Source organism: Serinus canaria, chromosome 19 (assembly GCF_022539315.1).
Source record: "Serinus canaria isolate serCan28SL12 chromosome 19, serCan2020, whole genome shotgun sequence".
Classification (NCBI taxonomy): Eukaryota; Metazoa; Chordata; class Aves; order Passeriformes; family Fringillidae; genus Serinus; species Serinus canaria.
Genome location: NC_066332.1, coordinates 10396817 through 10415215, shown reverse-complemented (window position 1 = coordinate 10415215; position 18399 = coordinate 10396817). Strand labels below are relative to the sequence as shown.

The window sequence follows — 18399 nt, the reverse complement described above, 5'->3', positions numbered from 1 at the left end:
CCAGTGCTCAAGGAAAAGCTGTGCCATGAGTAATTCCATCCTGGCTGCAGGGAGCCACATCCCCGCCCATGGCCCCCTTGCTGGAGGCACCCCCCACCCTGGGCAGCTCAAGGTGTCCCTCCCAGGAATGTGGCAGCCCATGGCCCCGGGCTGCTGCCAGCTGTGATGGGAGCTGGGAACTGCTGGCTGCCAAGACCACGGTCCCTGCTGAGTCAGGGGCATCCCCGCCACTCCAGTACTGGGATCTGGCTCTTTTGCAAGGAGATATTTCCCTGGCCACAATGTCCCAGCTCACAATCCCTCCCCATCCCTTCACACCGACCTCCTAACAAGGTCACGTTTCAGCCGAGGCTCCCAAGCCCTGATTCCAATTAAAGCCTTTCCTTTGGAGCTGGCTGGAGTGCAGCCAGCTGGGTACAGCTCTTGCCATGGGGCTCCTGCGGGACCCCTCGCTGGAGCGGGGTCATGGGAGGCTCCTGCACAACAGCTTCAGGCACCACAGCCCTCAGCCTGGGCTCCGAGGGTGCAGATCTTTAAGTCACTGCTTCCAAGGTGAGGGAGAACAGCATCTTCCAGCCCAGCTCCAGCACGGTGGTTTGTATCCTGGAGGATCCATTGTCACAAATGGATGGAGACCCTGGGCCAGTGCTGCAGGGCCCTGGCAGAGCGGGGCCACGCCATGGGGCAGAGTGGACAGGGCCAGCAGCAGCCAGGTGCTAACCCCCCTTCTTTCCTCTCCTCTCCTCTTATCCCCAGGTGGCTATGGACTGCCCTACACCAATGGTAAGCTGCCCCGTGGTGAGTGCTTGTGTGCTTGTGGCTCCACCGACCTCGTGGTTGCCACCATGACCTCGTGGCCACCAACCCTCAGGGTTGTGTGAGGGATATCCTGCTCCCAGGGTGAGGGGGTCCACTAATGCCTTGCCCATGGTGGCTGTGGACCAGCCTGGGAACTCAACTCTCCTGGCATTCCTAGGAGCTGTTAATCCGTAGGATACGTCCTGAACCACTCCAGCTTCAGGCAGGGATGTTTGAACTGGGATCTCAAGTGGAGAGGAGCTGGCTTTGGCATCCCCTCGCATGCTCTGGTGCCAGGGGCGGGAGATCCACGGGGGCGGCTCCATCTTCTTGTCCTTCCCCTGGCTGGTGCCTGACGTGGCTCTGCCGCTGTGTTGTGATTGCAGGCCTCAGGCCCGGCGGGATAGGAGCCGGCCTCCTGGCAGGAAAGGCAGGATACCCCACCGGGACAGGTACACTCGACCCCGCAGCCCCAGGGTGGGGAGTGGCACGGGCATGGCAGGGGAGTGCACACCCTGTCCCTTTGCGGGTCCTGGACAGGTGTTGGGCACTGCCTGGCTCTCTGCAGACCACAGGGACAGCCCGGACAGGAGCGGCACCCCCCACAGGACAGGGGGACGGATGCTGGCAGGGGTGCCCAGTCCCCAGGGTCCCTTTGGGTGGGGGAGCTGAGGTGGGAATGGTCCCAGGACCTTGGTGGCTCAGTGCCCCTGTCCCTCCTTAGGGGTCGGAGCACAGGCGGCAGCAGCGAAGGCAGCAGCGAAACTTGGTGAGTCTCCCTCTGCGGCACAAACACCACTCCTCTCCCCAGCAGGGAGCTGCTCCCTGTCCCCCCTCCCTCCCTCCCAGCCCCAGGGATGCTGGCAGTGTCCCCGCTGACCATGCTGTCCCCCATGACAGGAGCCGGTGTCTTGCCCGGCGTGGGTGGCATCCCAGGAGTTGCACCCGGTGTCGGCATCGGCGGTGTCCCAGGAGTTGGAGGTGAGATGATGAGAGGGCTCTGCTCTGGGGCTCGGAGAGGGTCTCCTTCCCTTCTCCCACATCCCTGACTCTCCTGCTGTCCCGGCAGTCGGAGGACCGGCAGCGGCAGCGGCGAAGGCAGCGGCAAAGGCAGGAGCTTTTGGTGAGTTCCTGCTGCCTCGGACAGATCTCGGGACAGGGAAGAGGCGTGCATCGATGCCAGGGCCTGTGCATCTCCGCAGCTGCCCCGGAAGCCCCTATCCCATTCTATGGGTTGCTCTCCCTGCCCCTGTCCTGGCTCCAGCAGCTTTTCCAGCAGTGATGAAGGGCTGAGGGCCCCTTGGGATGCAGCAGCCTGGCAGGGAGCAGAGCATGCCCGTTACACGCGGTCTCTCTGTGAGATGTGGGTTTGTTCTGCCAGGTGCCAGAAGGGTGGCCGGGACTCTGTGTCTGTGCCAAGCTGTCGTTCCCTAGTGAGGGATGCTCCTGGTGATGCAGATGTCCACTGCTCCCTCTTTGGCTGCTCCGTGGGAAAAAAGTGAGGAGCAAATCACACATTGGAGCATTTAGGGAAAATGTGCCAGATAGCCACAGCCTTGGGAGACCCTGGGAGTCCCCAATATCCTGGGTGGCCAGGCCCCCAATGGGTATAGGGAGCTGGGAATCAAATTCCCAAGAAGATCCCAGGTACCCTGATAAGCTCCCTTAGGGTGAGTGAGGAGCCCACCAGAAAGCTGGTGCCCAAGAGACTCTTCTAACCCTGGGGCAGACCATGTCCCCACTGTGGCAGAGTGGGTTGTTTGTGGGGGGTCTGACTATTCTACTTCCTCTTCAGGTCCAGGGGCAGTGCCTGGAGTCGGAGGTGTCCCTGGCTTGGTGCCCGGTGTCGGAGGTGTCCCCGGGGCGGTGCCCGGAGTTGGAGGTGTCCCTGGGGTGGCAGGTGACTGTTCCAGGAGCCCTGTCCCTGTGGCCCGGCTCTGCAGGGCCATGGTGGCTGAGGGTCTGTGTCTCCCTTGTCCCCAGGGGTGCCGTCGGCAGCAGCAGCAGCAAAGGCAGCTAAGTACGGTATGTGCTGAGAGGGGCCCCAGCCCCCGGGACCCTTCCTGCCCTGACACATGGGGGGTGCCCAGGCACGGGCTGTCCCCTGGGATCAGACCTGAGGGGAAATGGGGAATGCTCAGCCCAGCTCCAGGCTGCTATTCCTTGGGCCTGATTCCATCTTCAGAGCAGGGGCTTCTCCCTCTCCAGGAGTTCTCCAGGTTGCCCTGTGGAAGTGAAAAATGAGGCCCTTATTCATGGACTTAGATTTAACTGAATTTTTGGATTTTGTACCAATCCACTTCCAGCAGCTGATCTGTTCCAGGATCTGCTGACCAAGGGCCCAATCTTGCGGCCATTTGGGCAGAGATTCCTGACAGAGGGGCCCTTACACAGGGTCAACATCAACCAAAAAGTTGTCTGGGTTCAGAAGCACATCCAACTGGGGGTAGCAATCCCTGCCCTGCCCAACTGGGGTCTCTTCTGGAGGAGGCCGTCGACGCGCCACTCTCCAGGGCACCATGGTGACACCGAGCCATGGCAGGTGCCACCACTGAGCTCTTGCTGCAGCCAGCTCTGATTTGTCCCCTCTCGTTCGCGCAGGCGCCGGGGTTCCCGGTATCGGTGTGGGTGGCGTCCCTGGCCTGGTGCCCGGAGTCGGAGGTGTCCCTGGCCTGGTGCCCGGTGTCGGAGGTGTCCCCGGGGCGGTGCCTGGAGTCGGAGGTGTCCCTGGGGTGGCAGGTGACTGTTCCAGGAGCCCTGTCCCTGTGGCCCAGCTCTGCAGGGCCATGGTGGCTGAGGGTCTGTGTCTCCCTTGTCCCCAGGGGTGCCGTCGGCAGCAGCAGCAGCAAAGGCAGCTAAGTACGGTATGTGCTGAGAGGGGCCCCAGCCCCCGGGACCCTTCCTGCCCTGACACATGGGGGGTGCCCAGGCACGGGCTGTCCCCTGGGATCAGACCTGAGGGGAAATGGGGAATGCACAGCCCAGCTCCAGGCTGCTATTCCTTGGGCCTGATTCCATCTTCAGAGCAGGGGCTTCTGCCTCTCCAGGATTTCTCCAGGTGGCCCTGTGGAAGTGAAAAATGAGGCCCTTATTCATGGCCTTAGATTTAACTGAGTTCTTGGGTTTTGTACCAATCCACTTCCAGCAGCTGCTCTGTTACAGGATCTGCTGCCCAAGGGCCCAGTGTTGCTGCCATTAGGGCAGAGATTCCTGGCAGAGGGGCCCTTCCCAGGGTTACTGTCCTCCTAAATGTGGTGGGATGGTGGGATCCATCTGGTATAACCACCCCCAAGGAGCTACAGTGGGGCCTAGGGTCATGGCCAAGCAGCAGGGTAGTCTGGAGCTTGGGCCAAGGGAGGAGGCAGAACTGGCCCTGAGGTTTCACACTCCATTGGGGGTCAGTGTTCTTCTCCAAAAGGCAGACCCAAAATTTACCTCGACATGTCCCAGGACCTTCTCTTTCATTGTTACTGTGAAGCTCTGGGAATCTCCACAAGGAGCCGTGTCCAATGGCAGCTCTCCTTTTAGGGTTAAACCACTGATGCCCATCTCCTCTATAATTTGTAGAAAAAATGCTTCCACATTCCCAGGGAAGGATGGGATTCAGGGATTCAGGAAGGAAGCCAGCAGTCCTGGCTCTGTGCTGTGGTGACCCTGCTGTCCATAAGGGCAAAGCCCTCTGACAATCGGTCCTTGCAAAAATGACCTGGTGCTTGTCTGTGTGGAACTAACACGTGCCAGCAGCTCCAGGCTGTCAGCTCCCCAGTCTGATCAGTGCCCAACCAGACACCTGCTGGGACAGCCAGCCACTTCTCCTCCATATCCTGTGGGGCTGCAAGGCTTGATGTCCCTATGACAAGGAGCACGTTGGGCCCTGTGAGGATGAGGGTCATTGTGGTCCCTGAGCTGGTGATTTCCAGCCAATCGCTGGCAGAGTCACAGCGCCGATCCCTGCCCTGCCCGGCCCAACTGGGGTCTCTTCTGGAGGAGGCGTCGACGCTCCGCTCTCCGGGGCACCATGGTGACACCGAGCCATGGCAGGTGCCACCCCTGAGCTCTTGCTGCAGCCAGCTCTGATTGGTCACCTCTTGTTTGCGCAGGCGCCGGCGTTCCCGGTGTTGGTGTGGGTGGCGTCCCCGGCCTCGTCCCCGGAGTCGGAGGTGTCCCTGGCCTGGTGCCCGGTGTCGGAGGTGTCCCCGGGGCGGTGCCCGGAGTCGGAGGTGTCCCTGGGGTGGCAGGTGACTGTTCCAGGAGCCCTGTCCCTGTGGCCCGGCTCTGCAGGGCCATGGTGGCTGAGGGTCTGTGTCTCCCTTGTCCCCAGGGGTGCCGTCGGCAGCAGCAGCAGCAAAGGCAGCTAAGTACGGTATGTGCTGAGAGGGGCCCCAGCCCCCGGGACCTTCCCTGCCCTGACACATGGGGGGTGCCCAGGCACGGGATGTCCCCTGGGATCAGACCTGAGGGGAAATGGGGAATGCACAGCCCAGCTCCAGGCTGCTCCTCCTTGGTCCTGGCTCCTTCTGCAGGGCAGGAGCTTCTCCCTCTCCAGGGTTTCTCCCAGCTTCTCTGTGGATGTGAAAAATGAGCCCCTATTCATGGCCTTAGATTTAACTGAATTCTTGGTTTTTGTGCCAAATCTGTTTTCCACCTGACACAAGGTATACTGCCCAAGTGTTCAGTGTCTCTGCCATTATGGCAGGGATTCCTGGCAGAGAAACTCCTGCTTAGGGTCACTGTCCTCCAAACCCTGGTGGATTCTTGGTGCATCCAACTGGGTCTAGCAAGACGCAGGAGTCCAGCAGCCATAACCACCCCAAGCTGGAGCTTGTGCACATGGAGAACTGGCTCTGATGTTCCAAGTGCTGCTCCAAAAGGCAGAGCCAGCAGTTGGTACCTGGCCAGGTCCCAGGACCTTCTCCTCCATCTTCACTGCAGAGCCCTGGGAGTCCCTAGGAGAAACCATGGTCAATGGCAGCTCTTGTTTCAGGGTTAAATCACTGATGCCCCTCTCTTCCATTTCTCTTCTTCACTTTTTAGAAAAAATCCCTCCACATGTCCTGGGTATGTGGTATGCCCCATGATGTGATTCAGGAATTCAGGCAGGAACTCATTAGAGGTTGCTCTGTGCTGTGATGGCCCTGCTGCTCAGGGTCCCAAAGCTCCTCCATATCCTGTCTGGCTGCAAGGCTTGATGTCCCTACGACAAGGAGCACGTTGGGCCCTGTGAGGATGAGGGTCATTGTGGTCCCTGAGCTGGTGATTTCCAGCCAATCGCTGGCAGAGTCACAGCGCCGATCCCTGCCCTGCCCGGCCCAACTGGGGTCTCTTCTGGAGGAGGCCGAGAACGCTCCGCTCTCTGGGGCACCATGGTGACACTAAGCCATGGCAGGTGCCACCACTGAGCCCTTGCTGCAGCCAGCTCTGATTTGTCACCTCTTGTTTGCGCAGGGGCCGGCGTTCCCGGTGTTGGTGTGGGTGGCGTCCCCGGCCTCGTCCCCGGAGTCGGAGGTGTCCCTGGCCTGGTGCCCGGTGTCGGAGGTGTCCCCGGGGCGGTGCCTGGAGTCGGAGGTGTCCCTGGGGTGGCAGGTGACTGTTCCAGGAGCCTTGTCCCTGTGGCCCGGCTCTGCAGGGCCATGGTGGCTGAGGGTCTGTGTCTCCCTTGTCCCCAGGGGTGCCGTCGGCAGCAGCAGCAGCAAAGGCAGCTAAGTACGGTATGTGCTGAGAGGGGCCCCAGCCCCCGGGACCTTCCCTGCCCTGACACATGGGGGGTGCCCAGGCACGGGATGTCTCCTGGGATCAGACCTGAGGGGAAATGGGGAATGCTCAGCCCAGCTCCAGGCTGCTATTCCTTGGGCCTGATTCCATCTTAAGGGCAGGGGCATCTCCCTCTCCAGGATTTCTCCCAGCTTCTCTGGGGAAGTGAATAATGAGCCCAAATTCATGGCCTTAGATTTAACTGAGTTCTTGGGTTTTGTACCAATCCACTTCCAGCAGCTGCTCTGTTACAGGATCTGCTGCCCAAGGGCCCAGTGTTGCTGCCATTAGGGCAGAGATTCCTGGCAGAGGGGCCCTTCCCAGGGTTACTGTCCTCCTAAATGTGGTGGGATGGTGGGATCCATCTGGTATAACCACCCCCAAGGAGCTACAGTGGGGCCAAGGGTCATGGCCAAGCAGCAGGGTAGTCTGGAGCTTGGGCCAAGGGAGGAGGCAGAACTGGCCCTGAGGTTTCACACTCCATTGGGGGTCAGTGTTCTTCTCCAAAAGGCAGACCCAAAATTTACCTCGACATGTCCCAGGACCTTCTCTTTCATTGTTACTGTGAAGCTCTGGGAATCTCCACAAGGAGCCGTGTCCAATGGCAGCTCTCCTTTTAGGGTTAAACCACTGATGCCCATCTCCTCTATAATTTGTAGAAAAAATGCTTCCACATTCCCAGGGAAGGATGGGATTCAGGGATTCAGGAAGGAAGCCAGCAGTCCTGGCTCTGTGCTGTGGTGACCCTGCTGTCCATAAGGGCAAAGCCCTCTGACAATCGGTCCTTGCAAAAATGACCTGGTGCTTGTCTGTGTGGAACTAACACGTGCCAGCAGCTCCAGGCTGTCAGCTCCCCAGTCTGATCAGTGCCCAACCAGACACCTGCTGGGACAGCCAGCCACTTCTCCTCCATATCCTGTGGGGCTGCAAGGCTTGATGTCCCTATGACAAGGAGCACGTTGGGCCCTGTGAGGATGAGGGTCATTGTGGTCCCTGAGCTGGTGATTTCCAGCCAATCGCTGGCAGAGTCACAGCGCCGATCCCTGCCCTGCCCGGCCCAACTGGGGTCTCTTCTGGAGGAGGCGTCGACGCTCCGCTCTCCGGGGCACCATGGTGACTCTGAGCCATGGCAAGTGCCACCCCTGAGCTCTTGCTGCAGCCAGCTCTGATTGGTCACCTCTTGTTTGCGCAGGCGCCGGCGTTCCCGGTATCGGTGTGGGTGGCGTCCCCGGCCTCGTGCCCGGAGTCGGAGGTGTCCCTGGGGTGGCAGGTGACTGTTCCAGGAGCCCTGTCCCTGTGGCCCGGCTCTGCAGGGCCATGGTGGCTGAGGGTCTGTATCTCCCTTGTCCCCAGGGGTGCCGTCGGCAGCAGCAGCAGCAAAGGCAGCTAAGTACGGTATGTGCTGAGAGGGGCCCCAGCCCCCGGGACCCTTCCTGCCCTGACATACGGGGGGTGCCCAGGCACGGGATGTCCCCTGGGATCAGACCTGAGGGGAAATGGGGAATGCACAGCCCAGCTCCAGGCTGCTCCTCCTTGGTCCTGGCTCCTTCTGCAGGGCAGGAGCTTCTCCCTCTCTAGGGTTTCTCCCAGATACTCTGTGGATGTGAAAAATGAGCCCCTATTCATGGCCTTAGATTTAACTGAATTCTTGGTTTTTGTGCCAAATCTGTTTTCCACCTGACACAAGGTATACTGCCCAAGTGTTCAGTGTCTCTGCCATTATGGCAGGGATTCCTGGCAGAGAAACTCCTGCTTAGGGTCACTGTCCTCCAAACCCTGGTGGATTCTTGGTGCATCCAACTGGGTCTAGCAAGACGCAGGAGTCCAGCAGCCATAACCACCCCAAGCTGGAGCTTGTGCACATGGAGAACTGGCTCTGATGTTCCAAGTGCTGCTCCAAAAGGCAGAGCCAGCAGTTGGTACCTGGCCAGGTCCCAGGACCTTCTCCTCCATCTTCACTGCAGAGCCCTGGGAGTCCCTAGGAGAAACCATGGTCAATGGCAGCTCTTGTTTCAGGGTTAAATCACTGATGCCCCTCTCTTCCATTTCTCTTCTTCACTTTTTAGAAAAAATCCCTCCACATGTCCTGGGTATGTGGTATGCCCCATGATGTGATTCAGGAATTCAGGCAGGAACTCATTAGAGGTTGCTCTGTGCTGTGATGGCCCTGCTGCTCAGGGTCCCAAAGCTCCTCCATATCCTGTCTGGCTGCAAGGCTTGATGTCCCTATGACAAGGAGCACGTTGGGCCCTGTGAGGATGAGGGTCATTGTGGTCCCTGAGCTGGTGATTTCCAGCCAATCGCTGGCAGAGTCACAGCGCCGATCCCTGCCCTGCCCGGCCCAACTGGCGTCTCTTCTGGAGGAGGCCGAGAACGCTCCGCTCTCTGGGGCACCATGGTGACACCAAGCCATGGCAGGTGCCACCACTGAGCCCTTGCTGCAGCCAGCTCTGATTTGTCACCTCTTGTTTGCGCAGGCGCCGGCGTTCCCGGTGTTGGTGTGGGTGGCGTCCCCGGCCTCGTCCCCGGAGTCGGAGGTGTCCCTGGCCTGGTGCCCGGTGTCGGAGGTGTCCCCGGGGCGGTGCCTGGAGTCGGAGGTGTCCCTGGGGTGGCAGGTGACTGTTCCAGGAGCCTTGTCCCTGTGGCCCGGCTCTGCAGGGCCATGGTGGCTGAGGGTCTGTGTCTCCCTTGTCCCCAGGGGTGCCGTCGGCAGCAGCAGCAGCAAAGGCAGCTAAGTACGGTATGTGCTGAGAGGGGCCCCAGCCCCCGGGACCCTCCCTGCCCTGACACATGGGGGGTGCCCAGGCACGGGATGTCTCCTGGGATCAGACCTGAGGGGAAATGGGGAATGCTCAGCCCAGCTCCAGGCTGCTATTCCTTGGGCCTGATTCCATCTTAAGGGCAGGGGCATCTCCCTCTCCAGGATTTCTCCCAGCTTCTCTGGGGAAGTGAATAATGAGCCCAAATTCATGGCCTTAGATTTAACTGAGTTCTTGGTTTTTGTACCAATCCACTTCCAGCAGCTGCTCTGTTACAGGATCTGCTGCCCAAGGGCCCAGTGTTGCTGCCATTAGGGCAGAGATTCCTGGCAGAGGGGCCCTTACCCAGGGTTACTGTCCTCCTAAATGTGGTGGGATGGTGGGATCCATCTGGTATAACCACCCCCAAGGAGCTACAGTGGGCCTAGGGTCATGGCCAAGCAGCAGGGTAGTCTGGAGCTTGGGCCAAGGGAGGAGCAGAACTGGCCCTGAGGTTCACACTCCATTGGGGTCAGTGTTCTTCTCCAAAAGGCAGACCCAAAATTTACCTCGACATGTCCCAGGACCTTCTCTTTCATTGTTACTGTGAAGCTCTGGGAATCTCCACAAGGAGCCGTGTCCAATGGCAGCTCTCCTTTTAGGGTTAAACCACTGATGCCCATCTCCTCTATAATTTGTAAAAAATGCTTCCACATTCCCAGGAAGGATGGGATTCAGGGATTCAGAAGGAAGCCAGCAGTCCTGGCTCTGTGCTGTGGTGACCCTGCTGTCCATAAGGGCAAGCCCTCTGACAATCGTCCTTGCAAAATGACCTGGTGCTTGTCCGTGTGGAACTACACGTGCCAGCAGCTCCAGGCTGTCAGCTCCCCGTCTGATCAGTGCCCAACCAGACACCTGCTGGGACAGCCAGCCACTTCTCCTCCATATCCTGTCTGGCTGCAAGGCTTGATGTCCCTACGACAAGGAGCACGTTGGGCCCTGTGAGGATGAGGGTCATTGTGGTCCCTGAGCTGGTGATTTCCAGCCAATCGCTGGCAGAGTCACAGCGCCGATCCCTGCCCTGCCCGGCCCAACTGGGGTCTCTTCTGGAGGAGGCCGAGAACGCTCCGCTCTCTGGGGCACCATGGTGACACCGAGCCATGGCAGGTGCCACCACTGAGCCCTTGCTGCAGCCAGCTCTGATTGGTCACCTCTTGTTTGCGCAGGCGCCGGCGTTCCCGGTGTTGGTGTGGGTGGCGTCCCCGGCCTCGTCCCCGGAGTCGGAGGTGTCCCTGGCCTGGTGCCCGGTGTCGGAGGTGTCCCCGGGGCGGTGCCTGGAGTCGGAGGTGTCCCTGGGGTGGCAGGTGACTGTTCCAGGAGCCTTGTCCCTGTGGCCCGGCTCTGCAGGGCCATGGTGGCTGAGGGTCTGTGTCTCCCTTGTCCCCAGGGGTGCCGTCGGCAGCAGCAGCAGCAAAGGCAGCTAAGTACGGTATGTGCTGAGAGGGGCCCCAGCCCCCGGGACCCTCCCTGCCCTGACACATGGGGGGTGCCCAGGCACGGGATGTCTCCTGGGATCAGACCTGAGGGGAAATGGGGAATGCTCAGCCCAGCTCCAGGCTGCTATTCCTTGGGCCTGATTCCATCTTAAGGGCAGGGGCATCTCCCTCTCCAGGATTTCTCCCAGCTTCTCTGGGGAAGTGAATAATGAGCCCAAATTCATGGCCTTAGATTTAACTGAGTTCTTGGGTTTTGTACCAATCCACTTCCAGCAGCTGCTCTGTTACAGGATCTGCTGCCCAAGGGCCCAGTGTTGCTGCCATTAGGGCAGAGATTCCTGGCAGAGGGGCCCTTACCCAGGGTTACTGTCCTCCTAAATGTGGTGGGATGGTGGGATCCATCTGGTATAACCACCCCCAAGGAGCTACAGTGGGGCCTAGGGTCATGGCCAAGCAGCAGGGTAGTCTGGAGCTTGGGCCAAGGGAGGAGGCAGAACTGGCCCTGAGGTTTCACACTCCATTGGGGGTCAGTGTTCTTCTCCAAAAGGCAGACCCAAAATTTACCTCGACATGTCCCAGGACCTTCTCTTTCATTGTTACTGTGAAGCTCTGGGAATCTCCACAAGGAGCCGTGTCCAATGGCAGCTCTCCTTTTAGGGTTAAACCACTGATGCCCATCTCCTCTATAATTTGTAGAAAAAATGCTTCCACATTCCCAGGGAAGGATGGGATTCAGGGATTCAGGAAGGAAGCCAGCAGTCCTGGCTCTGTGCTGTGGTGACCCTGCTGTCCATAAGGGCAAAGCCCTCTGACAATCGGTCCTTGCAAAAATGACCTGGTGCTTGTCCGTGTGGAACTAACACGTGCCAGCAGCTCCAGGCTGTCAGCTCCCCAGTCTGATCAGTGCCCAACCAGACACCTGCTGGGACAGCCAGCCACTTCTCCTCCATATCCTGTCTGGCTGCAAGGCTTGATGTCCCTACGACAAGGAGCACGTTGGGCCCTGTGAGGATGAGGGTCATTGTGGTCCCTGAGCTGGTGATTTCCAGCCAATCGCTGGCAGAGTCACAGCGCCGATCCCTGCCCTGCCCGGCCCAACTGGGGTCTCTTCTGGAGGAGGTCGAGAACGCTCCGCTCTCCGGGGCACCATGGTGACACTGAGCCATGGCAGGTGCCACCACTGAGCCCTTGCTGCAGCCAGCTCTGATTGGTCACCTCTTGTTTGCGCAGGCGCCGGCGTTCCCGGTGTTGGTGTGGGTGGCGTCCCCGGCCTCGTCCCCGGAGTCGGAGGTGTCCCTGGCCTGGTGCCCGGTGTCGCAGGTGTCCCCGGGGCGGTGCCCGGAGTCGGAGGTGTCCCTGGGGTGGCAGGTGACTGTTCCAGGAGCCTTGTCCCTGTGGCCCGGCTCTGCAGGGCCATGGTGGCTGAGGGTCTGTGTCTCCCTTGTCCCCAGGGGTGCCGTCGGCAGCAGCAGCAGCAAAGGCAGCTAAGTACGGTATGTGCTGAGAGGGGCACAGGGTCACTGCCCTGCAAAATCTGGTAGGATCCTGGAATGCATCCCACTGGGTCTAGCAAGACACAGAACTAATTTCTCTCCTACCCTGCTTGGGTCTGTCCTGGAAGATGCTGTGGATGCTCTGCTCTCCTGACCAGAATTACAAGACAGAGCCAGAAGAGGCCCCGCCTTTCAGCTGTTGCTGCAGCCAGATCTTACTTCCATCTTGTTCCCTGCAGGAGCTGGCGTTCCTGGCATCGCTGGCGTTCCTGGCGTTCCTGGAGTTCCCGGTGGCCCTGGCGTTCCTGGCGTGCCTGGGGTTCCTGGTGCTGTTCCTGGTGTTGGAGGTGAGCAGTTGCCTGTCAGCAGCCGCTGATGGCTTGCTGGCTTCAGCAGTGCCCTGACTCTGTCCTTTGTGTCCCTGCAGTAGGTGGCCTGGCAGCAGCGGCTGCAGCCAAGGCTGCAGCGAAAGCAGCGGCGATCGGTGAGTCACCACTGTCACCACCATCACCATCGGCTGTCCCAGGGAGGGAGGAGGTGTGTTGGCACACAGGAGAGGTGGGAACACCCCGGTGCCGTGGAGGTCAGTGGGATTTCTGCTGTGGAGTCTGCCCCCTTGGACATATCCCTGAACCCCTCTGCAGGAGCAGGACGCGTGCCCGGTGTTGGCGTTCCTGGAGTGGGTGTGCCAGCTGTTGGCGTGCCCGGTCTGGTGCCTGGGGTCGGCGTTCCAGGTGAGATGGTGCCCAAGGAATGCTCGGATGTCCCCAATGCTGGCAGGACGCATTCCTGACCCTCTCACTCCCTGTCCCCCAGGAGGTCCGGCAGCCGCTGCCAAAGCAGCCGCCAAAGCAGCCAAGTACGGTAAGCTGCGATCTCTCTGGGGTTATCCCACATGTCCTGTCTCCTGCTCATCCCCACCCCAGGCTGCTCCCCTGTTGGGGCTGAGGCCCAGCAGTGCCTAGGGTCCCTGGGAGTCAGGGTGAGGGACAAGCTCCCCGAAGGGCTGAATGTGGGATAAGGTTCTGGCTGTGTCAGGGCGGCTCTCTAGAGAGCTGAGCCCCGTGGAGTGTTCGAGTTCACCATCTTCTCATACTGGGCTCCATCCATACCCCATTCTGCCCACCCAGCCACAAGACCACCGCCTCAGTGTCCATCTGTCCCCTTCTCTGTCCATCCATCTGTACCTCCTCCACTCATCTATTCAGTCACTCCACATGCATCCACATATCCATCCATCTATCGACATATCCATCTCACCATCCCTTCAACCTCATCATCCCTCCATTCATCCATCCCACCATTCATTCTATACATCCATCACACACACAATCACACCCACATCCATCTCACCACCCCTCCATCCATCTGGCCATCTCACCATCCATATGTCCATCTCAGCATCCATTCATTCATCCATCTCACCATCCATCCAACCATTCATCCAGCCACATATGCATCTCTTAATCCATCCACCCACCCATTCCCCCCAGCCTGCCATGCTTTCTCATCCAACTCCTTCTACCACGTTTCCTCTGGAGCTGAAGCCCCAGTCCTTCTCTTTCTCCTTGCAGGAGCAGGTGGCCTGGCTCCTGGCGTGGGTGGCCTGGCTCCTGGCGTGGGTGGCCTGGCTCCTGGTGTAGGTGGCCTGGCTCCTGGCGTGGGTGGCCTGGTTCCTGGTGTTGGAGGTGTCCCAGGTGAGGAGAAGGAAGGCGAGGGTGAGGACAGCCTGGCTGGTGTGAGGGCACTTCTCGGGGCGGGACAGGCTTGAGGAGAACCTCAGCAGTGTCCCCTGGGGGGCTGCAGACAAGGCCTGAGGGATGGGCTCTGCCCAGGTTTGCTGTGAGGCCTCCCCAGGGTCTGACCCCACCCTTGCTGTCTCTGCCCAGGTGTTGGAGGTCCAGCAGCAGCGGCCAAAGCAGCAGCCAAGGCAGCCAAATTTGGTGAGTTGGCCTGGGGAGCCCCTCAGGCTCCCTGCCAGCCCTGGTGTGGCACTGACCAGTGCAGGGCATGCTGGGCATGGGCTCCCAGGCCTGCCACATCATCCCACATGAGCACGGGGATCACGCCTGCTGCCTCACCCCTTTCTCTGCAGGTGCTGGGGTTGGAGGGGTGCCAGGGGTGGTGCCTGGCGTGGGCGGAGTGCCCGGAGTGACACCCGGTGTTGGTGGCGTGCCTGGCTTGGTGCCAGGGGTGGGAGTACCTGGAACTGGCATCCTTCCTGGGGCAGGTATGTGCTTTGTCCCACCCTGCTTGGGGACAGTGGTGGCTGGGAATGCTAAAAGCCACCAAGCCACATGAAGGGGTGGCAGGGAGGGATGCAGGTGGGATGGAGGGTGGTGGCAAATGAGATTAGTGTGGGGGTGACTGTCCTAACTGTGGTGTCCTCACTCACTTTGCAGGCATCCCCCAAGTAGGGGTGCAGCCTGGTGCTAAACCTCCCAAATTTGGTACGTACCCCTGCTTCTTGCCCCAGGGCCACCTCGGGCTGTCCCCGGGCACCCTTCTCCTGTGGCCATCGGGGTGCTGACCTCTCTTCCTGTCCCCTACATGCCCACTTTGCCCTGATGGCCTAGGTGTGGGAAGTGGTGTGCTGTCACCCATGGGTGCAAAGTGCCACCTGTATCCCCTGCCCTGGACTCGCTGAGGACAGTTTTCTCCTTCATGTGTCATGCAGGGGCTGAAGCCCCTCTGGGTACTGTGAGATGGGTGCTGGGGACTCCCAACATGGGTGCCAGGGCCACCCCAACAGGTTGGGCAGTGGCTGGGGGTGCTCCGAGCTGGGGGTGCCAGGCTGTGGGGGACAGGTGTTAATGCTGTCTCTCTGGCAGGTGTTCCTGGGGTTGGAGTCCCAGGGGTTGGTGGCCTCCCAGGTGAGTACTGGCAGGAGCTGAGCTCAGGCAGTGGGGACGTGCAGGCAGAGGGATGCTCCCCTCGAGGGGTGCAGCTGCTCTGGGCACGGAGGGAGAGGGGCTGCCCAAGAAAGGATGAGTACACTTGGGAGTGGCTGAGGAGCAGGTCAGACACTGGGGACACCATCTGTCCCTGCTGGTGCTCACCCGGGATACTCCTTGTAGGTGGCCTTGGAGTCGGTGGGCTCGGAGTTGGTGGCCTCGGTGAGTGATGCTGGTCCCGGCGTGGGGCTCCCCAGGGCTGGGCTGCAGGGAGCAGCAGCAGCAGCAACGGAGTGCTGGCAGAGCCATGAAAAGGGAGTCTGTGGGTCACTTCTGTCCCCTCCCAGTCTGGGAGTACAATCCCACTCTGCACTGTCACTGTCCCCTGTCCTGTTTGTCACCTGCCCTGTTCCCAGGGGGTGAGCCAAAGGGATTGCTATTAGTGAGCAGGGACTGAGGGCCATAGCTCCAGCCTTGTTCATGCCATGGGAACAGGCGATGGTATTGTACATGTCCCCAACGTGTGGAGATGCAGGCCCCTCCTGAAGGGTCTGGGTGTGGACCTGGGGCAGTGAGTCCAGGCAGGGGCTGCACTGGTGCCTCCCTCTGACTTAGAACTCTTGTATCCAGGAGCTGTTGGGAAACCTCCCAAGCCAGGTAAGGGACAGCCAGAGGGGCTGGAAGAATGACTCCAGTCCCTGTCCCTATCCACATTCCTATGGCTGTGCTCACGCTCCCCACCCTCACTGGGGCTCACCCACCTGCAGGTTTTGGTGCTGGGGGGCTGCAGCCAGGTGAGTGCTGCAGTTTCGGGCTGGTGTGGGAGTGTGTCCCCTATCCTGCCACACTCGTTCCCGCTTGCTGTCCCCACACTGCTGCCATTCCCTGCTGGGCACCCGTCTTACTGGGAGAGCATTGGGAAGCCAGAGGTGCCAGGGTGGAAACAGCGGCTTCTACATTAGCTCCTGTCCCTGCAGTAAGCAAGGGATCCTAGCCAAGCTGTCCCCAGTCCACGCTAGAGTGGCACTGCTGTCACCGGCTGTCACTGGCTGTTGCTTTTTCCCCAGGCGTTGGAGGTCCCGGCTTCGGCGTATCACCGGTATTTCCAGGTACCACCGACAGCTCGGCACCTGAGCACACACTCGGGGCCTGTGTCAGTGCCTGGCCAGCTCACGGGGACACGGCCACGGCCCGGGGAGGGACCCCGGGGGCTGGGCTCAGCCGGGGGACTGGCCTGGAGGGTGTGGGGTAGAGAAATGGGGGTGCCCCGTGGTGCTGAGGGGTTCGCTCTCCTTTCAGGTGGGGCCGGCGGCCTGGGATTCGGTGGTGAGTATCCATTTACCCCGCGGGGTGTTTTGGGGTGGGGGCCCGTATCCCCGCGGGGGTCCCGCTCATCCTGCTCTACCTTCCCGCTGCAGGGAAGCCCCCCAAGCCCTACGGAGGAGCTCTGGGTGCCCTGGGCTTTAGAGGTGAGTGCGGTCCCCCGGTCCAGGGGCCGGTCGTGCCCCCCGTGCCTGTCCCATCCCTGCGGGGCTGCAGAGAGGGCTCACCCGCATCCCCCGTGGCAGGCGCGGGCTGCGCGGCAGGGAAGTACTGCGGGAGGAAGCGGAAGTAACGCTCCGTCACCGATCACCTCATGAACTTTGGTGCTACTGCATGGTCCAGAATGTAAATCCGAAGCAAAGCTGAGACACCCTCTCCTCAAGCCCCGGACCCCGCCCCGTCCTTCCCGGGGCCGTGCCCGGCCCCGCGTTTCCCGGAGGGACCCCGCGTTCCCCGGCAGCGCCGCCCCCCCCCCCCGCCCCTCGGTCCCGGCAGAGAGCGCGGAATTAACTGCGGGGAGCAGCCGTCCCCCTTGGTGCTATCGCTCTCTGCGGGATTTGGGGGGGCTGGGCTGTCGCGCCCCTCCCCAGCCCCAGAGCTGACCGCCGGGGGGAACACAGGATGAGGGGCACCCCACATTGGAGGAAGGGAGGGAGGGAGGGAAGAAGGGAAGGGGATGCCGGCGGCGGGGGCTATGCGGGGAGGGATGGCCCCGTCAGCCCGGCCCCCACCCCAGTCCCCGCGCTCCTCCCGGTTTGGGGGGACCGCGGGCAGGAGGGGCTCAGTCCCTTCATGTTGCTCACTTTGCTATAACTGGGTGGGATGCCCCATACAGAGGGACTCGCTTCTGACAGACTAATAAAGGACAAGTTTTTAAAGGATTCTGGCTCCAACCTGTGTCCCATGTCCATGACCCCTCCCCGTGGCGGTGGCAATGATGCCGGAGCTCACCCCGGCCCGTGGCACTGCACAAGCCTGGAACCATGCTGAAGAGCTGTTGCTTGTCCCACTGCATGGTGACAGCGCTGGGACACACAGGAGGGGCAGGAGCATAGCTTTGCCCCTAGGGGTTGCCCGTGCCTTTTCTCACGGTGACAACCCAGGGTCCCAGGGAGCCGTCTGTGCCCTGCCCCGAGGTGTCGGGGACATCTCTGCCCTGTCCTAGTGTGCCAGCCTCGGAATCCATGAAAAGGTCTATGCTCTGACACACAGTGGGGGCCTGGGGGTTCAGAAAAATATCCGTGCCTTGTGCCCCAGTGACAGCTTGAGGACCAACGGGGCTGTGCCTGCCCTTGGTGACAGCCCAGGGGGTGACAGCCATGTGCCATCCCATGGTAACAGTGCGGGGAATGAAGGTGACAACCATAACCTATCCCACAGTTACAAACCCGGGACCCAGTCCATGCCCCTTTCCATGGTGGTGGCCTGGGGATGCAGGGAGATGTCTGTGCTCTATCCCGTGGTGACAAGGTGGGGAATGATATAGACACCCATGTGATGCCCCACTGTGACATCCCAGAGCAAATGGGATGTGTCAGTCTGTGCCCTGACCACAGTGACGGCCTGGGGCACGAGGGGACACCCGTGATGGCCAGTAGTGGGTGTGGCGACACCCGTGGCTTGCACATGGGGCTGGCCTGGCGTGGCTGCGGACACCGCGGCGTCTGGGGACACCCGTGCTGGCCAGGAGAGGGTGGGAAGACGCCATCGCCCCGTGAACTGCGCATCCCCCCGCGCCAGATCGCGCAGCCGGAACCTCGCCCCCAGCCCTGACCGCGACAGTTCATCTCCATTCCCTGCCGACCACGCCCACCAGGCCACACCCACACCGGCCTCGCCCTAGACCCGCCCCGCCCAGTCCTGCCCAGGCCCCGCCCCGTGCTCCCGCGGCCCCGCCCCGCCCTCG

General features: G+C 60.9%; 1 protein-coding gene across 50 annotated transcripts in view; it reads left to right on the top strand.

Moving 5' to 3' along the window:
- ELN (elastin) overlaps window positions 1–17374 on the top strand; it is a 30252-nt gene extending 12878 nt beyond the window's left edge. For 5 of the 50 annotated variants that reach the window (XM_050981647.1, XM_050981642.1, XM_050981644.1 and 2 more), the window contains 33 exons: window positions 757–783; window positions 1185–1250; window positions 1523–1567; window positions 1699–1779; window positions 1868–1921; window positions 2594–2698; window positions 2782–2823; window positions 3400–3537; window positions 3621–3662; window positions 4899–5036; window positions 5120–5161; window positions 6244–6381; window positions 6465–6506; window positions 7742–7819; window positions 7903–7944; window positions 9027–9164; window positions 9248–9289; window positions 10514–10651; window positions 10735–10776; window positions 12014–12151; window positions 12235–12276; window positions 12516–12623; window positions 12704–12760; window positions 12921–13010; window positions 13093–13140; window positions 13851–13973; window positions 14166–14219; window positions 14372–14506; window positions 14679–14726; window positions 15108–15149; window positions 15354–15392; window positions 15801–15827; window positions 15938–16218. In XM_050981647.1, coding sequence (XP_050837604.1) covers window positions 757–783; window positions 1185–1250; window positions 1523–1567; window positions 1699–1779; window positions 1868–1921; window positions 2594–2698; window positions 2782–2823; window positions 3400–3537; window positions 3621–3662; window positions 4899–5036; window positions 5120–5161; window positions 6244–6381; window positions 6465–6506; window positions 7742–7819; window positions 7903–7944; window positions 9027–9164; window positions 9248–9289; window positions 10514–10651; window positions 10735–10776; window positions 12014–12151; window positions 12235–12276; window positions 12516–12623; window positions 12704–12760; window positions 12921–13010; window positions 13093–13140; window positions 13851–13973; window positions 14166–14219; window positions 14372–14506; window positions 14679–14726; window positions 15108–15149; window positions 15354–15392; window positions 15801–15827; window positions 15938–16164 — 2618 coding nt within the window. In that variant the 3' untranslated portion in view covers window positions 16165–16218. The other 45 variants (XM_050981668.1, XM_050981651.1, XM_050981643.1 and 42 more) reach the window with 44 other exon arrangements.
- Window positions 17375–18399: the final 1025 nt, after the last annotated feature.